Genomic DNA, 19,970 nt, shown 5'->3' with positions numbered 1-19,970 from the left:
TGCTGCACACTGGTTGTTTCAAAAGCCAGATCCTTGACAATTAGACGATCATTGGGTCGTCATTATTGATGAGCGAGTGTGCTTGTTACTTGAGTATTCTGAGCATGCTTGGGTGTTCTCGGAGTATCTTAGGCGTGCTGGTAAATTATGTCTGAGTCCCCGCAGCTGCATGATTTGTGGCTGCTAGACAGCCTCAATACATGTAAGGATTCCCTAACAAACAAGCAATCCCAACAAGTACGGAGGCTGTCTAGCAGCCACAAATCAGGCAGCTGCGGGGACTCAGACAATTTACGAGCACGCACAAGATGCTCTGAGAACACTCGAACATGCTCGGAAAATTCAAGTAACGAGCACACTCGCTCATCACTAGTCGTCATTATTCGACCACTTTAACAATGTTACAAAGTGATGGCAACCCAATGCCTGCCTGACAGCGATAATAAAAAGCATCTCAGATCACTATCACTCACACTTGGTTTGCGCAGAGAAGGTGAGGGTTATTTTTGCAAACAGCTCATCTTTCTCAAATCTGTCTTCTTTTGCTTGGGTCCAGAAAGAGTTTTCCGAAAGTTCTCTGGGCAAAATCTATATGAAAAAAACGAGAAAAAAAAAGCAATTATGAGTTACTTTGATGGAACAAGCACAGACTACAGAATGTGCTTTCCCTTCAAAAGTTTGTCATGCGAATGACTGGTGGAGAAGAACTCTATGGATGAAAGCACAGGGAGCCTGTGACGGATTTGCGGGTGTGGGCAGCGCGTGGATGGCAGGTCTGAGGAGCCGCAGCTTTGTGAGGCTTAGATAACCTGCAAGGTGCAAGATATGAACGGTGAACATAACCTACAAGCAGATACCACTCTGCTTTCTTGTGTCTGTAAAACCATCCCCACATTGAGCTACAGATGGTTTCCTGGGGGATAACGATCCCTTAGAAACGCACATTAATTATCTGTATCCCCAAAAAGATCATATAAAAAAAAAAAAAAAAAAAAAAAAAACAACAAGAAAAGAAGAGCAATTGAAAATGACAAAAGAAACCAGTCCTTTTTTATAGCGAGGTAATTATCTACTGCTTGCATATTTTAAATGAAATGTGATTATTAAATTGTGCGTTACCATGGCACTGCCATCAGAGTGCTTCCTGTAAGGCGGAGGGCACAAAACATGAAATAAATAGAAAAAATGAAATTAACTAAAATTATACTAGAGAGAAAGGGAGTCCATTGATGGCGAACTTCAGGCAGGGTGAAAGAAGGCGAGAAGAGAGCGTCTCTGATGTGAAGCGTCGCACAGCTTCAGAACCAGACTAGAAAGGAAAGAGTGGTGCCCCACATAGACCGCCGTGTGTCGTCAGGCACAGAGGCTGGTGGAGCGCCGCAGCCGGTACACCGGGATATTGGAAATACAGACTCTCTATGCTATCCAATATCTGCCAAGGCCAGCTGGTATACTGCCACTATGTACACTGGAAGAATAGGGGGAACAGTAGGCAGCAGCATACATTTTGGGAAGAGCGGAGGAGAGAAAATGGCACTTAATGCTTGAAAGGTTGTGGGGAAACGCATGTGGGCGTTTCGCTCGGGAGGGGAGAGGTAACCGCATTTGTGCAAGCTCTGCTCGAGGGGGATGTAGCGGTACTTATTTGGCACATTCTGCTTGGGGAAAAACAGCACATGACACGTTCCACTTTGGGAAGGGGCAAACCGCATGTGGCATGTTCCAATCGGGTGGGGAATATGTGGCGCAATCTGCCACTCTGGAGGAACGTGGAAGCTGAATTCTCGGGAAAGGAGGGGTGGGGGACAGTATATGTCGTGTTTTGTTTGGGGAAGGGTCAGGGACAGCATGATGGCGAGCTACGCTCAAGGGTGTGAAACATGTTGCACTCAGGAATGTGGAACTTTATTTTTTTTTTACAACTTTTTAATAACACTTTGAAAATCAAAGTGCGCTCTGTTGCCGGATCGTCACTACGGATCTGAGCCAATGGGAGAGCACACTGCCATTGTGCACATCAACAGAGCAAGGAGAAGCACAGCCCTTGAACCAAAGGTCACCGATGACGCTTTGTTTCAGTGAGGGGTCAGAGGCTGCCTGCATAGGCAGCATGGACTGGGATACTCAAACGAAAAGTCATCAAAAAGGAAGTTGCAAAGAAAAGAAAAAAATAGTGTAATCAGGGAATTTTTAGCTAAAGTATATCAGTAAACAGATTATGGCATTAAATAGATAAGCATCTATGATGAAAATTCATTTAAATGTCAGACCATCCTTTTAAGTGCTCCAACTAATAGACCATTAATAAATGTATTTAATATATAAGGATTTAACATTATCCTGCATTTTTTCTTATTATGCAAATATCTGATTTTTCTAAAAGAAAAAAAAAAAAAAAATAATAAATTGGTAGACTTACCTTCGACCAGTTTGGCCGTTTCAATTGAACACCAGGTTGGTAATCTTTCTTTGGTTCTAATCCAAACGGTAGAGCTGGTGGGGCAGGTGCACCCCAGCCTCCAAATCCAGGTGGAGGTGGTGGACCGCCAAAAGCTGGTGGTGGAGGTGGAATTCCAGGACCACCTGGGAAAGGTGGGGGTGGCGGCATCCCACCAGGAAGAGGGGGTGGTGGTGGAGCTCCCGGAAAAGGTGGTGGTGGAGGAACACCAGGAGCACCTGGAAATGGTGGAGGAGGAGGCGGGCCACCAAAAGTCCCTGGGAGGGGTGGTGGAGGTGGAGGACCACCTAAACCAAATAGGGGAGGAGGTGGAGGAGGAGCAGGTCCTCCGATGGAAGGAGGCAGAGGTGGTGGTGGTGGGGGACCTCCAAATCCTCCTGCTAGAGGAGGTGGTGGTGGTGGTGGAGGAGGAGGCGGCGGCGGGCCTGTTCCTGAAGGAGGAACTGGTAAGACAACGGTAGAGACTGACATGGTGGCCATTTCTTTTTTTGCATCTTCAAGCTCTTTTGTCAGCTTAGTAACCTGAAAAAGAATAATTATAAATCAGTATAGTCCGCCAGTAACCGATGAATGTGGACTGAAGGAAATCCTTCCCTTTGTTGGGTTTTTTTTCTCACTTTCATTTAAGAAACTTTTTTCATCATGAAACAAAGTCCACCAAAAGTTTTACTTTTTCTTGCCAACCTAAATGATTATTACTACTCCCACCGCGATAAAGCCAACATGGCGGTGAATATCTCGTTCCTTGCAGGTGTAAAAATAACATTTTGCAAAGACTTGTGCCTTAGAAAGTACTCAATGTCTTAGACTGAAATCATGATTTTTTTGAGTAATTATATTTCTTTTCTAACTACTGTATTATTCATTTTATGGCTTAAGTAGCAGACCGAGGTGAAAGCTTTGTCAGATTTCCATTTTCGCATTTCTTTTTCTTAGTCGCTGACAGAACAAAGAGTAATAAAAGCTTTAAGGATAAAGAGGCAAAATCCGAAACACTTGACAATGTGCAACTCTGTAAATGTATGCGCTTTTGTTAAGCCTCAATCTGCCGGTGGGACTTGAGATCACAGCCCATATCTGCACCCAACACGTGGAAGGTACATTATACTAAAAGGACTTTGTGCAAACAAACGCACCCCGTGGATGGGAATTCTCTCTAATATTTCTGATCACAGACTCACACTGCTGATGCATAAAACTTAACTTTTAAGAACTAAGTTTTTGGGACCAACAGGAAAAAGATAACATTAAATTTCGTGTACACTGCCGGTCAGAAAGTCGTTTCTCTTGTGTCGCTATTCAGACCCTGTATATCTCACCCTAATAAACTGCAGGACTACCGAATCCCAGAAGTGACCTGACATTGAAGATGGTCTCTTTCTCATCCCTTACTACTTGCCACTTTTGATAGAGAGACAAAAAAACCCAGTTGCATGCTAGATGCAAAAACACAGTAGGTGCAACAACTCTTAGAACAGAGAACCAGCTCCAAACTAAACACAAACAAAGGAGGATGCGGAATATAAAAGGATAAGATAGTACAGTTTTATTAGACAAATATAAAAATCACAACTGACGTGAAAACGTGTCCCCTGCCATCTGCATTTCTGGCCAGCCTGAGCTTTCAACAACCATGGTAAGGGCCCCTCCAACCCTGCATTTATGCCCACTAGGTCTGATTTACAGTATATCTAGATTTATGGGCTGGTGGTGTGATGCTCTAGTACAACTCACGTCTCTGGATGTGGTGGGTTTGATCATATGCTTCAGGCTGGCTATTTTACATACTTTCATGTCAGTTGTGATTTTTATTATATTTTTCTAATAAAAATGTCCTCTTTTAACCTTTATATGCTGTATCCTCCTGTGTTCACATTAGCTGTAGAGATGGGCTAACCTGAGCAGTTAAGTTCGAAGTTCGTACTGACCACCTAGTGTTCGTGCATGGACCTCAAACACTGACTTCTCCAGAAAATCTGTGTTATTGTTCGGATTCGACACCCTGAACAGCAGCTGTTTCCCACGCTGTCCTCTGTGTGACAGTGTAAGAAACACCGGCGGCAAGATCATTACTGCCGGTCAGAGAACTGCAGATGACAGTGTGAGCCAGCAGCTGTGACCTGCGGTAAAAAAGTTACCATCGGTCACAGGTGTCGGCAGCTGATGAGAGAGTACTACTAATCAGCCTACGCCTGCTGTCACTGATAAAAGAGAGCAGGCACTGCTGATGGGAGTATTTATCATCCGGCAACTGAGCGATAAATAAAATAAATGAGTTGGAGTCTTGTATTTTTGATAGCCAGCGCAGGCAAAACTGACAGCTGCGGGCTGCAATCCTAAGCTGTCAGCTTTCTCATGGCTGGTTGTCAAGAAGAAAGGGGTCCTCACAGTATTTTTTTTTTTTTTTAATTCTTTAAATAATTTAAAAAAACAAAACAAAAAAAAACAGCATGGGATCCCCTCCATTTTTGACAACCAGCTAAGCAAACAGCTGGAAGTTAGTATTCTCAGACTGGTAAGGGGCCATGGACCGTGTGGCATAAATAATCTTCCAGATCAGGTAATTCCAGACACGGCGATACCAATTATGTGTACTTTTTTTTTGGTTCATCTTTGTTTCATCACTGCGTTTTTAGTAGCAAAAGGTTTTCTTTTCGTGACTTGTTTGGGCATTTTGTGTTTTTTTTTTTGCTACTTATAGCTGGATCTCACAGACCACTGTAACCTGGGGTGATCAATCAACATCAGGGTATACAATGGCAATGATCACCCCCACAATTAAGATTGCGGGCATGGGGGTGGTGCTGAGGAAAAGGCCCCTTAACGACCACTGTTATTTGCGGTCGTTGAGAGGTTAAACTATGTGGACTTCATAGGATCAGCAATACATAAAATAGGAGATAGATTTCCTCACCATCCCTGGGTCCAGGGCCATCTCTCTGCTGCTGATCAGGTGATTAGCTGCAGTCTTGTTGACTTGATATCACAGCTGCAGCCAATCATTGAGCTTAGCTGTTGCGGACAGCATAAACCACTGCGCTCAGTGACTGCTAAAAGCTGATGTCCCTGCTGCAACCAATCAAAGACCAGGGAAACGGCAGAGCGACAGAACTGGGCCTGAGGCAGAGAAGGAAAACTCAGTCAGTGGAAAGGAGACCATCACTGTACGTACTTTTCAGCTTTGTCATACTCCTCCCTACAAAACAAAGCAATGTGAATACAATTTGGGAACAAAGGATAAAGGCCGCTTTTGGTGCAATACTTAGCCATTTCTACAGACACAGCGTCTCAATAGGGACATAAATACCACACAAAACTCTCCCCAACTGACAGCAAGCCTGGGACACTGGTCCAACAACAATAAGTTAGAAAATAAGTCATGCAACTTGCTATCAACTATAGATCGGAATCGGCAATAATAATAAACACAGCCATATTGCAGACAGGTCCTATGCCAATCACAAGTTGCCTTTGACTTGCATTAAAATCAAGTGGAACCTGTGATCTATGCGCTAAAAGTGTTGAACTGTTTGTAATGGTTGCAAGGGACATCATGACCCTACCAACATGACTCGAGGTCTCACTGCAATCTTCAGGTCACACGACCATTTTGACATGTAGCCCATTGTACACCACAACTGATCTTGGCTTTCATCCTTCCAGACACAAGCACTGGGTGTTTGTACCATAGGATATGTATACAGATGCTCCATACACCCTAGGGGGGTATAGATAATCCCTCCTTCAGCGACTGGTCACCTACCCAGCAGAGGCAGCCACTGTAACACTAGGATTGCAGAAGCTGAAAAAGTCAAACCAAAAACTGGATGAAGGACATTGCTACTGCGATCTGCATTAAAAAGTTGCTCTCCTGGCCTCCATAGGGATATAAAGGTCTGTCTCCCAACATGACATGACTGTAGGCTGCTTGATGGCAAGGGGACTGCAGACAGCCATGCACCAGTGTAGTGAAGGAAGATGGAAGTGGCTGCCAACGAGCGTCACTCCTGGGATAGAGTAAAACCATTGGCAACCACTATATTTAGGATGACAGACCCTAGCAATATCTAGAATAGCGGCCATTTAGGAGACCTTCCACTGGGGTGAACCTTTACAGTAAATGACTTACAGATTCAGAAAGGTGAGAGACTTCCGTTTCAAGTTTCTGTTTCTCGGTGACAACCTGCTGCTTCTCAGAATCCAGCGTTTGCTTCTCTCCTTGAAGATCAGATATTTTCTGCTCAAAGTCGCTCTCTTTGGCTTTCATTTCCACCTGGAGCTCATGTCTTGAAGTGATTTCTGTATCCAGCTGTTGAAGGGTTCAAGCACAAACATGACAAGGTGACCTCCAAGCCTAAAACAATGTCATCTTTTCACAAGATCTATTCAAGAAAAATTTAAAAAACTGACAACACTCGTTCGATATTAAGGCTATGTGTCCACGGTGCGTGTTAAAACGCACACCAAAAACCGGACTCCTTCCCAGAAATCGCGCGTTTTTTTTCTGCACGATTTTACCGCGATTATGATCGCGATTTTCGCGTGCGATATTCAAGCACTTTCCAAGCGATTTGAAGCATCGCTTGGAAAGTGATTGACAGGTTGGTCACACTCGTCAAACATAGTGTTTGACAAGTGTGACCAGGTTTTTACTATTGAGGCTGCCTATGCAGCATCAATAGTAAAAGATAGAATGTTAAAAATGCTAAAAAACAATAAAAAAAAAAAAAAATCGGGGTATATTTACCTTCCGACGTCCCGCGCTGCATTCCCGGGCCACAGCGTTCCCAGTAATGCCTTGCGAGACCTGTGATGACGTAGTCTCGCGTTGCTATAGCGATCTCGCGAGACCGCTCAAGTCACGCGAGACTACGTCATCACTGGACCGTGCCGCAAGGCATTACTGGGAACGCTGAGGCCGGGAATGCAGCGCGGGACGGCGGAAGGTAAATATACCCCGATTTTTTATTTTTTCATTCTTTTTTTTTTTTTTTAAAGGGGTATGGTACCCAGGGCCTGGAGGACAGTCTCCTCTCCTCCACACCGTGGGTACCAACCGCACATGAGACGCTTCACTTCCCACATGGTGGGCATAGCCACATGCGGGAAGTCAGCGATTCTCATGCATTCCTATGGGTGCGGAATCGCGGCAATTCTTTGCGATTCCGCACAAAAGAATGAGCATGCTGCGATTTTTTCCGCGATGCGATTCCGCCGCGGGAAAAAAAGCGCAGCATTAGCACAGCATGTGCGAAATGCCATAGGAATGCATGGGGGGCGTTCTGTACACGATTTTTAAACGTTTTCGCGCCGAAAATCGTGGCAAAAACGCTTAAAAATCGCATTGTGGGCACACAGCCTTAAGCAACACCTTTCACCAAAAGTCTCTTTAAAAAGGGGTAACTTTGGCCAGTATGTACCACCCTTTATTAACGTCCGATATCAGAGCCCCCTTGGCACCACCACTTCCTGCCTGCACTCCTCAAGAAGAAAGTTTAAAGGTAATCTGTCAGTAGTAGTGATGAGCGAGCATGCTCGGATAAGGTGTTATCTGAGCATGCTGGTGTCCTAAATCAAGTATTTTCAACATACCGTATTTTTCGGATTATAAGACGCACTTTTGTTCCCCCAAATTTGGGTGGAAAGTGGGGGGTGTGTCTTACAATCCAAATCTGTGTGCTGCTGTGCTATAGAGTGGGGGCGGCTCTGGCATGGTGTCAGTGGGCTGGCTGCGGGCTGCAGAGACAGCGGGTGGTCACGTGCTCCCGCTCATTAGGCTCATGTAGTATTCACTGCACCCGCTATCCATCACCTCGGTGCTGAAGCAGCGCCGAGTTTGTAGACAGGGGTGCGGTGCATATTACATGAGCCTGCACTCCAGGATGGGATGGGCGGGGGGCTATGTGCCAGCACAAGGGGGCAATGTGTCAGGATGGGGGTTATATAGATACCAGGATGAGGGACATATACGGTATATGATTTGAAAGATGGACACTGGCATTATAAGACACCTCCATTTAACAAAAAAAAAAAAATTTCTCTTTTTCTTCACCAAATTTGGGGGTGCGTCTCATAATCAGGTGCGTCTTATAAAGCGAAAAATACGGTACTTAAAAAAATAAATAAATGCTTGAGTCCCCGCAGCTGCATGTCTCGCGGATGTTCAACAGCCATAAACATATGCAGGGATTGACTAACAAATAGGGAATCCCTGCATGTGTTGTGCCTATCAAACAGCCGTGAGACATGCAGTGGCAACTTGAGCATATTTTTTGAGCACGCCGAAACACTAATTTAGGACACGAGCATGCTCAGATAACACCCTATCCAAGCATGCTCGCTCATCACTAGTCACCAGGTTTTTTTCGATGAAATCTGAAAGCTGCATGATCTAGGTGCAGAGACCCTGATTCCAGCAGTGTGTCACTTACTGGGCTGCTTGCTGTAGTTTTGATAAAGAAAAAAAAAAAAAAATAGAAGTCCGCTGCAGATCTACCAGTTCTCTCAATGCTGAGCTGTGTATAACAACCACACAACTGAATGCTTTGTGTATACTGTGCATAGGCAGAAATCCGCCAGTGGTGGGGGCGGGGTTACACAAAGCTCATGAATATGGCATCATGTTTTCTAGTCCTCTAGTGATAATCTCCTAATAAAATTAGTGCTTTATCAAAACTAGAGCATGCAGCCTGGTAAGTGACACATTGCTGGAATCAGGGTCTCTGTCTCTACATCATGCTGCTCTCCGGTGGCAAAAACCTGTTGAGAGATTCCCTTTAAGTCCAGTATGTGTAAACAGAAAAAAAAATAAAACATAAGAAATGACTAAAAATGCATGACATGGCTGAGTGTGCATATTAGGTAATTGGGGAGATGAAACAACGCTGCTCATCAGATGGCAGGGGCCTGCCTTGCTGCCATATTTCTGATAGGATCTGCTGACAGTCTAATTCTATGGGCAATTTATGAAGCTGTGTCGATATAAATGATAGCTGGAGCCTCTGTATTATCAGATGAGAACATTCAGGAGGCAGACAAATGAGGTCCGGCACGCTGCGCCCGCAGACTGGAGTCACGGTACCGCTGCAGAGCGCCCGCTTCACCAAGCTGCTCGCACACAAAGGAATCATCTGTCCAGCGAGAGTCTGGGTAGGAGCCGCTGCGGAGAGGTTTTCTGACATACAGCTGGCCCCTAATTACATCCCAGTCACAACTTCAATTATCCCCTATCAGCCTGGGGCCTGGAGGTCACTCTATCAGCCCCATCGTGCTTGGGAATGAAATTTCCAGGGTGAGGCCACCCGACAGCTCGCTCGGCCACAGCACTATCTCTTCTCACGCTGACAGCTAAATTATTTTTTTAAATTGAAAAAGTAAACATGTGGGCTCCGCTCCGCTGATAAGGGTCAAAAATGCTGAGCCGCAGACTAATAAACACCGGCGCTTGTGATCCTTGCCAAGTGCCGAGGACTAAAGACATATAGAAAAGTGCTCCTTAAGAAAAATACTGTAAATTAAATATTTACGGGAAATAAAAAGGTGATGGTGCGAAAATATCCTATAAAGGCTTCTAGTTATGTCCCGTTCTAAAGCACTAATCACCATCGCCAGTAGAGGGAGCTAGTTATTTATACCATCACTACAATGGGCTCTGTACTGTCAGGAATATTGATCATGTGATGGAAAAAATGCAACCTGCAAATCGAAAAATTCAAAGTGCTGCTGCCTTACTTCTGAAAATAAGTGGCTCCAAAATCGTGATTATTAGAATATTGGATTAAATAGCTTTGAAAGGTCACAAAATTGTGGAGCAATGCGAGGCTGCACTCAAATTTTACAAGTATCGGGAGTTCTCACGGCATGTTCACTCAGCGCCGATGAAGTGGAGCTGTCTATCAAACTGTATACTGGTATCACAGGCAGGCAAGCCACTGGGCAATGGCAAACTTCGTGCATGCTTGGAAGTGAGGGAATCAAGTTCCAACACCTATAGTGCTGGCAGAATGCCAAATAAGACAAACTACTCAAAAAAAATAAATAAATAAAAAAAATAAAAAAGTCAGCTTACAGAGCCCAGGAATCAGGACAGCATGAATATATATAAGGGTATGTGCACACATAGTTTTTAGGTGCTGTGGATTTCTCCCCACGGATATAGTAAAATCCACAGGTAAGTTTCAGGTCAAAAGACCTGCGGTTTACCTGCGGATTAGCCTGCGGTTTATCATCTCTACAATGGAGGAGATGGTAAACCGCAGCAGAATCTGCAGAAAAGAAGTGACATGTCGCAAAACCGCGCGGAAAGTTCCGCACCATCCGCACTGCGGTTTCCATTTTACATAGAATAAAATGGTACTGTACAACGCAGCAGATTCTGCTGCGGACCCGCAGGGCCAGAAACGATGCAGATCCGCAGCGAGATTGGCAGCGTGTGCACACACCCTTAGGGTAGGTGCACACTAGGTGTTTTTTTTCTGCACCAAAACATGATCTCATGGCAGGAAAGAAGCTGCAGAAAAAAAGCAGATTTTCCTTGTTTTTTCTTGCGGCGTTTTTGGCGTGCTAGATTTGTCTTTTGTGCATGCTGAGAAAGTGTAGTGTTGGAAAATAAAGTCCTATTCCATAGAATCAGGTTTTGGCACAAACAATGCAGCAAAACCTGATACCTACGTTTTTTGGTGCAATTTTTTTTACCCCCCATTCAAGTTTATGGGTGAAAAAAACTATAAAAAAAAAAAAAGCTGAAAGAGGTGACATGCTCCATGTCCAAAAAACCATGCAAAGCACAAAATACTGACAAAAAAAAAAAAAACTGTGCACATTAAATAGGCTTTGCTGGTACTGTAAAACGCAGATGAAAATTTGCATAAAAAAAAGCAGCAAAAACGCCCAGTGTGAACTTAAGGGGGTTTTACACATAGCGATATCGCTAGCAATATCGCTATAACGTCACCGATTTTGTGACGTTATAGCGATATCGCTATGTGTGATACCTCCGACCGGCTCCCCCGCTGTCCATCGCTGATCGCGCGAGAATGTCCGGCTCCATTTCTCGTCGTCCGCTTCCTGCTGTGACCACGAGTGACGCTGGACGCGGGCGGGAGGACGTCAGGATCGCTGTGTGTGAAAGGTAAGTATTGTGCGCTGCGTCGCTGCTGCATCGCTGTGAGATCTGCCTGTGTGGAAGCTCACTAGCGATCATTTAGCGATGCACCAGCGATCCTGACCGGGTCATATCGCTGGTCGGATCGCTGGTGCATCGCTAAATGTAAAAGGGCCTTTAGCCTTAAAAAAAATAAATAAATATATTGAGCTGTGCGATCGCTTGTTTTTCTTATGTGTGGCAATCTGATACTTTCATTGAAAACATCTTGGGGTGAACGCCACATTGTGGAGCCATGGTCTTGGGAAGGGAGGGGGGATGCACAAGGAAATGCATGCCCCTTGGACCCTGTGCCTTAGCTGCCCGACAAAGATAGGGGCTCAGAGGTGCGACCCGAGCTCTAATCACAGCTGTCAGAGACCATCTTGGGGTGCTCAGCTTGGAGCCCACTTCATACACTGACTCCAGCCCTGCACCGTACATGGAGAGTGGAGATGGTTAGGGTGTGGGGATATGATAAGATCATGCTTCCCTACAGGTTTTGTGGAAAAAGACCCCTACACTTGAAGCATGGGGCAATGTACATAGATCTTTATATTGTATTAGTAGAATACCCGCGGCTTCGCTCGCGGAAATATGTTGTTAAATTGTTTTTAATGGTAGCTAAAGTAAAATTTTCAGGGTCACATTTTCAGAGCGCTACAGGAAATGTTTTTTCCCCCACTTTAAATTTTTATTATTTTGGCATTTTACTAAATTTGTCGAGCCGCGAGTCACGCTGTTCACTTGTCTCCGCTCTTTGACACAATTTTGCTTTCTTAACTTTTGGATGAACTTGCCCTGTAGATGGTCGCATTTGGCGACATTTTAAAAAAACAGTCCTTAGTATTATGACCCTTTAGTATTCACCTGACACTGATGAGATGTAATAGGATGAATAGTAAATACAGAGCAGCCCTCACACAGTAGTACTATGACCTGAAGGAGCTCACATCTCAGTAATGAAAACCATCTCACAGGCAGACTTGTCTAGTTGCTCATAGCAACCAGAGCTCAGCTTTCACTTTACCTCAGCAGCTTCAGTGATGAAAGCTCCCTGTATAGTAAGCAATAATGACAATCTTACTATGAGGCATTTTATGCCTGACCAATATTGCTGCTCAGTAATGTTCATCCGAGTGCGTAGGGTGCATCCATCTGAGTGTGTTTGCATGCATGTGTGTGTGGTGTGCATGTGGTATTCATGGGGTGGTGTTGTGGTATTTGTGGGGTGGTGTTTGTGTTGTGTGTGTATAGAGTGGTCTGGTGTTTGTGTGGTGTTGTACTTGTGGGTTGGTGTATGTGTGCTGTCTGTGTGATGTTTGTATGGTGTTTGTGAAATGTTTGTGTTGTGTGTGGTGGTGCGGCCTCTTTAGCAGCGACTCTTTGGCGCAGTCGCTATAATCCGTTGCTATCAGTCACAACTGTTTCCCCTTCACATTTCTCCATTATATGTATAGGGTCTAACTTCGGGGGCCCCAATCTTATGACGGGGGGATGCTAGCGAGATGTATCATGCGCAGTATTCTGCTCCTGTGGGTGGAGAGGGGGGGGGGGTAAATTTCACCCAAATCGGGCGATAACTGTGGATTTGTATAGAGCGGGCTACTACAGATTTTGAGTTTTATATATATAGATTGGAGAAGAATTATTTGAAGTATCCCGATTTGATCCATTTGGTCCCTTATCTTCTCGTCAGAGCTGAGAATTTCACTTTTACTGCTGGATTAACCCCCAAACAGTGGGACATAGGATATGCCACAAACTTCTGATAAGGTCATACATGTTTAGAATAGGAGTGACTATTTTATGCTTTAAATTACCTTTTTCACCAAATCCCGAGCCTTGGCCTCGCTTGTTTCCACTTTTTCCTTATCAATATAATGATCTGAAAAATAGAAAATATGATATTTACTCTCCAGGATACACAAACTTTATACATGAACCTTCCAGCAGTCATGGCCAAAAGTGTTGGCACTATTTTTCCCAGATTATTATTCCAATTACAGCCGTTTTGTTATACACATGTTTATTTCCTTTGTGCGTAATTGAAACCCCACAAAAAAAAAAAAAAAAAAACCAAAAATGATAAAGGCAGGCAAATTGGACTTTATTTCACACAAAACCCCCAAAATGGTCTGAATACAATTGTTGGCACCTTTGCAAAATTGTGGGTAAACCGCTTTGCTTCAAGCATGTGATGCTCATTCAAACTCTCCTGTGGCAAGTAACAGGTGTGGGCAATAGGAAAATTACACTTGAAACCAGATAAAAACGGGATAGGTTGACTCAATCTTTACATTGTGTGTCTGTGTGCGCCACACTAAACATGGAGAACAGAAAGAGAAGAGAACTGTATGAGGACTTGAAAACCAAAATTGTTTATCAATATCCAAAAGCTCAAGGTTACAAGTCCATCTCCAGAGATCTTGATGTTCCATTGTCCACAGCGCACAACATAATCAGGATGTCTACAACTCATGGCACTGTAGATAATCTCCCAGGACGTTGATGGCCATAAAAATTGATGAAAGGTTGAAACACAGGATAGTTTGGATGGTGGATAAACAGCCTCAATCAAGTTCCAAAGAAATTTAAGCTGTACTGCAGGCTCAGGGTGCATCAGTGTCAGCGCGAACTGTCGACATTTGAATGAAACGGCAGGAGACACAGGAAGGAGGATCCCAATGCTGACAGACATAAAAAAATCTAGACTGCAGTTTGCCAAAATCCTTTTAGGAAAGCATCTTGTGGACAGATCAGACCAAGATATAGCTTTTTGGTAAAGCACATCATTCTACTGTTTACGGAAAACTGAATGAGGCCTACAAAGAAAAGAACACAATACCTACAGTCAAATATGGTGGAGGGTTTGTAGATGCTTTAGGGTAATTTCACTGCCTCTGCTACTGGGTGCCTAGACTGTGTACAAGGGGGGGCCATGGAGTCCATGTCCATTTTGGTGAAGTTGGAGACGGTATAAAAAGGAACAACTCCTAAAATAATATATTGGGTACAGGAGAACAGTGCAGGATGTGCTGTAAATTTTTTGTGAAATGTCCTATAAATGTCTGTCCAATTCCTTATCTCAGGATCTAGGCTTTTAGTCCAGATGAATTTGTGCTGCTATTTGTGTACATGCTCAGTAGTGAGGCAGTGCTGTGGAGTCGGAAGTCAGGAAACTTGAGCCCTAGCACAAGGCACCATGAAATCTGAATATTACCAAAAGAGTTAGGGTCGCAATGTAGTGTCCAGTGTCAGTAAGCTGGGTTTGCGTCCTAGATCATGGGTCTTCCAGGGGGACAATGACCCCAAACATACTTCAAGATGCACCGACAAATGGATGGAAACAAAGCGCTGGACAGTTCTGAAGGGACAGCAATAATTCTGCTTTGAAATCCCATTGAACACCTGTGCAGAGATTTTCAAATTGCTGCTGGGCGAAGGCGCCTTAAAATATGAGAGACCTGGAGCAGTTTGCACAGGAAGAGTGGTCCAAAATTCCAGTTGGGAGGTGCAAGAAGCTTCTTGATTGTTATAGGAAGCGAATGATTACAGTTATTCATCCAAAGGAGTGTGCAACCAAATTTTAAGTTGAGGGGGCCAAAAATTTTGTCCAGACAATTTTTGGGGGTTGTGCATGAAATTATGTCCAGTTTGCCTTTTTTTCTGTTTTTTTCATTTTTTTTGTGTGGTGTTTCAATACACACAAAGGTAATAAACATGTGTATAACAAAACGTGCAATTGCAATAATTTTCTGGAAGAAATGTTTCGTTTTCTTCAACAATTTTAAGGGAGCCAACACTTTCGGCCATGACTATTAATCTGGGGACAGATTGTATATAGAGGTGCTTTACGGTACCCCTGTGCTTTACGGTTCCTTCATAGTAAATACTACAAATGTATAAATATAAATAGACAACTGGGTGTTACCAGCTGGGGGCGTGTCCATGCACACTGACACTGTCCAATCAGTGCTGAGTGTCAGACTATGAGGGACACACCCCTTTTTCAAAAGTGAAATTGTACCCCCTTATTGTCACTTTATTTATAGTTTTCCCAGGGGAATTAAGAAAGGGACAATAAAACAAATGAGCACAGAGGCCCCCAGTGACTTACTAACATGGCCATGTCAGGAGAAGGGAAGGGTCCCCTTTAATAAGCAGCAAAAACACTATAAACTTTCTGTTTGATATCTTTTTGCTGAGATATTCCGGGCACTGTTATTTCTCATGAACATTAAAGGGGGTGTCCACTACTGTTATACTGACGGCTTATCCTTAGGTCAGCAATATCAGATCAGTGTGGGATAGGACACCCAGGACCCCGACCGATCAACTGTTCTCTGTGCCAGCCAGATGTTATCAGTCACGGAGTATCACAACGCCATCAACTGTATAGTGGCGGTTGCCAGGTACTGCATATCCATCACCTTTTCAAATGAATGGGAGTATCTGCAGAACCTTGCTGCGGCCACTGAACAGTACTCCACCACGGATACTGCTGCCAGGGATACTGCTGCCAGATGTTACCAGCGAATCAGTGGGGGGCTTGGTGTCGCAATCCCCCCCCCGATCTGATGACCTACTCTCCATTGTGGTGGGATTATTGTGCTTTCTAAGTCATCTGGCTTTTTGCCATGGCATAACACTTTTCTATAGTAACCATGAAGGCGTCTCCTGCTATTGCGCTGACATGCGCCTGCATAGTACAGCTCATCAGTACACGTATACATGCACACACACCTATATGGCCTTCGATGTCAATGTCTAAGCGTTTGCACTTGAAGTCGGGGTCGGCTCCATTTTTGCGTAGGATTATCTGAGACACCACCTCATCGATCAGCTTGTAGTACTGTGGTCTGAAAAGAGGGAGAAAATAAAATAATGTTGCAGATCAGCGCCTTTCCCAGTGCACAGAGACGTGCGAGCCTCTGCCGTCACCGGAGCAATGTCACTTCTACGCAGATGAAGCGTGTGCAGCAGAGAAGGAATCAGACGGCAGTGAGAGGCTTTGAAAGCTGTGACCCGAGGCATCTCAGCATGGCACAAGGCTTCTCCAGAAGGTTCGCTGACCGCATCCCATTGAAGGTGTGTCTCGTGGAAGGTCTGAGCAGTGGAGATCGCCTGGTTTCAGAGAATATTTGCTAGATAAAGTCAGTTTTAACAACCCTTTAATATGGCGCTTGTACACTGTCACCGACATACTGCGTTATGTATGAGGACATAAACACACTAATTTGGATGCATATGGCTTTTAAAAAAAAAAAAAAAAAGCCTTTTGGATATGTGCACAAGGCTAAATTACACTAAAAAGATGACAAGTTTAGAAAACCTCATTATAAAAACACTGGATAAGGCACCTTAAGCTTAAAGGCGTATTCCCATGTCCAAGATCCTATCCCAATACGTAGTAAGTGTAATAAGAACAAATTCCTTTAATTAGAAATGTAGAATAGTTCTTCTGATTAGCTATGTCACTTACACCATGCAGAGCATTGCTGTAGATTAGCATCCATGGTTACGACCACTAACTTTGTGACCTAAGCTACTGCAAGGCCCTGCACTTGGGGTAAGCAACACAGCTAATCAGTAGAACTATACAACATTGTAAATTAGAGGAATTTGCCAATATTATTATTGGAGATGGAAATACCCCTTTAAAGAGGGGATATACTTTCATCAATCAGCAGGACTGAAACGTTATCGCTGCGGAACAGAAAGACCGTCCGTTTAATTTTTTAAAGAAGGATAATTACAAACAACCAGCAAAACAGTTTTTGTACTTTTTTTTCCCATCCATTCCAGTGAAAAGGGAATGCTTTTATATTCTGAAAAATGAAGCTCTGCACTTAGAACATTTTATCTGAGCCACTGACAGGATGAATGGTGGAGGAGCATTAATGCCGCGTGTCCAGTCACGGCACGGCTTTATCTACACAGATCAGCTCCGCCGGGGGCCAGGTACGGAGCGATAGCAGCACAAGGTGACGCCACGAGTGTCATTATACCGCGGCGCTCCTCTACTGCAGCCGCCACAGCTACAGGGATAATCTGCAAGGATGGCAGAGAGGAGGAGGACAAACAAGCGCTGAAAATAATGGATCTGCATCCATGACCTCTTATGTGACGGCTCGGCGGATGAGCTAATAAGATTAATACAATTAACACTGGACCATTAGCCGTTCAATAATCCTGAGCTGCCTAACATATTACCGCAAAAGTAATGGGGCTTTGGCTGCCATGCTAGTCTGACTATCCACGCTCAGGAAGCCGGTAATAACAGAGGAAAGAGAAAAGGAAAGGGGAGAAATAATTACAGGGAGTCACACTGCCATCTGCTGGCTGCACATAGAAAAGTCAGGGAAAACAGCGTAACACCGCCTTCTGCTGGCAGCAAAGAAATTTCAGGGAAAATATAATACAAAGAGTAACACCGCCATCTGCTGGCAGCACTGAGAAATGCATTTTTAAAAATCTACAAAATCTTTAACTATTAACCATTTATAAAAGGCACTAGCAGCTGATGCAATGGTACATGGTGGAATTTCACATTGGCATCTTTATCTTTATTAAACAACTTAATAAATAAAAGGTCAAGTTCCCATCTTTCTACTTGTATCCGTGAAAACCCATGCCGTGCGGATGGTGACCCGTGTGCAATCCATTTTTTATGCACCCACTGACACATGAAGGGAGAGACTGATCTGTAATACAGATCGGAGTAGTACAGGCTGCCGTTTGTTCAACACACGGAACAGGAGTGCGTGTAAAAACGGTCATGTGAACAGCACCTTGGCTGGATCGGTCTGTGCGCTGCCAATTCGGCATTTTAATACATTTATCTAAATGATCCCCAAGAAATCAAGTCGTCGTCAGTGTTTGTGAGCCTTCAGGCCCTTCTGTGTCCTCCATAAACAATCCATCTTCTAGAATCCTATAGAGAACACAGTGGTGTCACTCAACTGCCGCCACCAGTGATTTAGGGCTCTAATGACCCGACCCGTCCACTGCAGGAAGCCCGATGGGGACAGACCAGCCTCAGCCCGCAGTGAGCCTGCTAGACCCTCAGCCCTTGATCACTTCAGAAATCCCAACTGGTTAAAAGGGTTCCTAGACAATAATCTGATCACTTAAAGAAGATTCATCAGGCAGGTTTTTTGTCCTTTTTTATAAACTGCTTGAATTGTCCCAAAAGTTCTGTTTCCTGCCAGTCTCAGCCAGGTTTAGCGAATATGTGCAAAGATCAGGTGAAGGGTGAGCACGCCCAAAAAATTTACAATACCTGAGCCGACTGGTAGACATTTCGAGTAGAGGCGCACAGCAGCTAAAATTTGCACCAAGATCATTTACAGCCACACTTAAGGCTAGAGTACAAGATGTCAGCTTTGATGAATCGTGGCCAAAGTGTCCTCCTACAGTGATCAGTTGTAAAAGTGTGGGATTTTTATTTCTTGGGCGTCGGAGGGGGTAACCGGTCCTTGCAGGGAACACAAAGGCTGCAGCCACACTTTTGTTTGGGAAGGCGATAGCAGCGCCCATCTCTCCAGATAAAAACTAGAGACAAGAAGCACAACAAGGTCTTACCTGAGTATAAAGGGAAGGTAAAAAGAGAATTGGGCTCGCCTTTGGGGTTCAGAGAGTCACAACCCCTATGTCAGCTTACAAAGTTGGATGCTGCAGATCCACAATATGGGGACACTTGGTAGACTGGAAGTGAGTTCATATTATCCCCGCTGCCAATGGTCCAGGAAGGAGTAAGACACCAGATCAGTTTAAATGTGGTTTTTATTTGTCACCTCGTTTCGAAGTAAGAATACATCAAGACAAACCACACTGATCAAGGATCAGTATTGCGGTCTCCTACTCCATCCTGGACCATTGGCAGCGGGGACATATACCCACTCACTTCCCTTCTAAAGAGGACCATTCAGGATGGCGCTGTCCCCAGTCGGACTCTCAGGGATCAGCACTTTATCCCCCTATCCTACGGAGAGCATTTAACTAATGAACTTGAAAATAACTTTGTAAATGTTTGACTTGTGAGGGCTCCTACCTGGCATCATAGTCGCTGCGGATGAGCAGGAGATGCTGCATGATGGAGAGGAATAGCTGCTCCGCTGAGGAATCTTTCACGGTGTTCTGCAGAACCTGGAAGACTTCTTGGACATCAGTAAGAACAGAGTCAAGGAAAGCGGATTATAGAAAAGAATCCAGAGCCCTCGAGTTATCCATCACTAGAAGCAGGGATGCAGGTACCACACGCTTCAGTCATGGTGAAAACCGACCTAAGGCCGAGGAGCACCATTCACTCCAGGAGCTCGGCCAGGGGCATGAAAAGGAAAGTCACGGAATATTTTAATTCACGAA

The 19,970-nt window shown here is 44.4% G+C and overlaps 1 protein-coding gene across 3 annotated transcripts in view; it reads right to left on the bottom strand.

Moving 5' to 3' along the window:
- The window catches only part of DIAPH1 (diaphanous related formin 1), a 264,672-nt gene that overhangs the window by 143,619 nt on the left and 101,083 nt on the right, over window positions 1-19,970 (bottom strand). For all 3 annotated transcript variants that reach the window (XR_012230786.1, XM_073568053.1, XM_073568054.1), the window contains 6 exons: window positions 19,657-19,773; window positions 16,347-16,462; window positions 13,424-13,488; window positions 6,588-6,767; window positions 2,420-2,980; window positions 474-588 (listed from right to left, as the gene is read on the bottom strand). Coding sequence is in view for 2 of the 3 variants with exons in the window: in XM_073568053.1 (XP_073424154.1) it covers window positions 474-588; window positions 2,420-2,980; window positions 6,588-6,767; window positions 13,424-13,488; window positions 16,347-16,462; window positions 19,657-19,773 (1,154 nt within the window). In the remaining variant the exon portion in view is untranslated. The remainder of the gene's footprint in view (window positions 1-473; window positions 589-2,419; window positions 2,981-6,587; window positions 6,768-13,423; window positions 13,489-16,346; window positions 16,463-19,656; window positions 19,774-19,970) is intronic.

Source organism: Dendrobates tinctorius, unplaced genomic scaffold, assembly GCF_039654945.1.
Source record: "Dendrobates tinctorius isolate UK_male_01 unplaced genomic scaffold, ASM3965494v1 ptg000020l, whole genome shotgun sequence".
NCBI lineage: Eukaryota > Metazoa > Chordata > Amphibia > Anura > Dendrobatidae > Dendrobates > Dendrobates tinctorius.
This window is presented reverse-complemented; position numbering and strand designations above follow the sequence as displayed.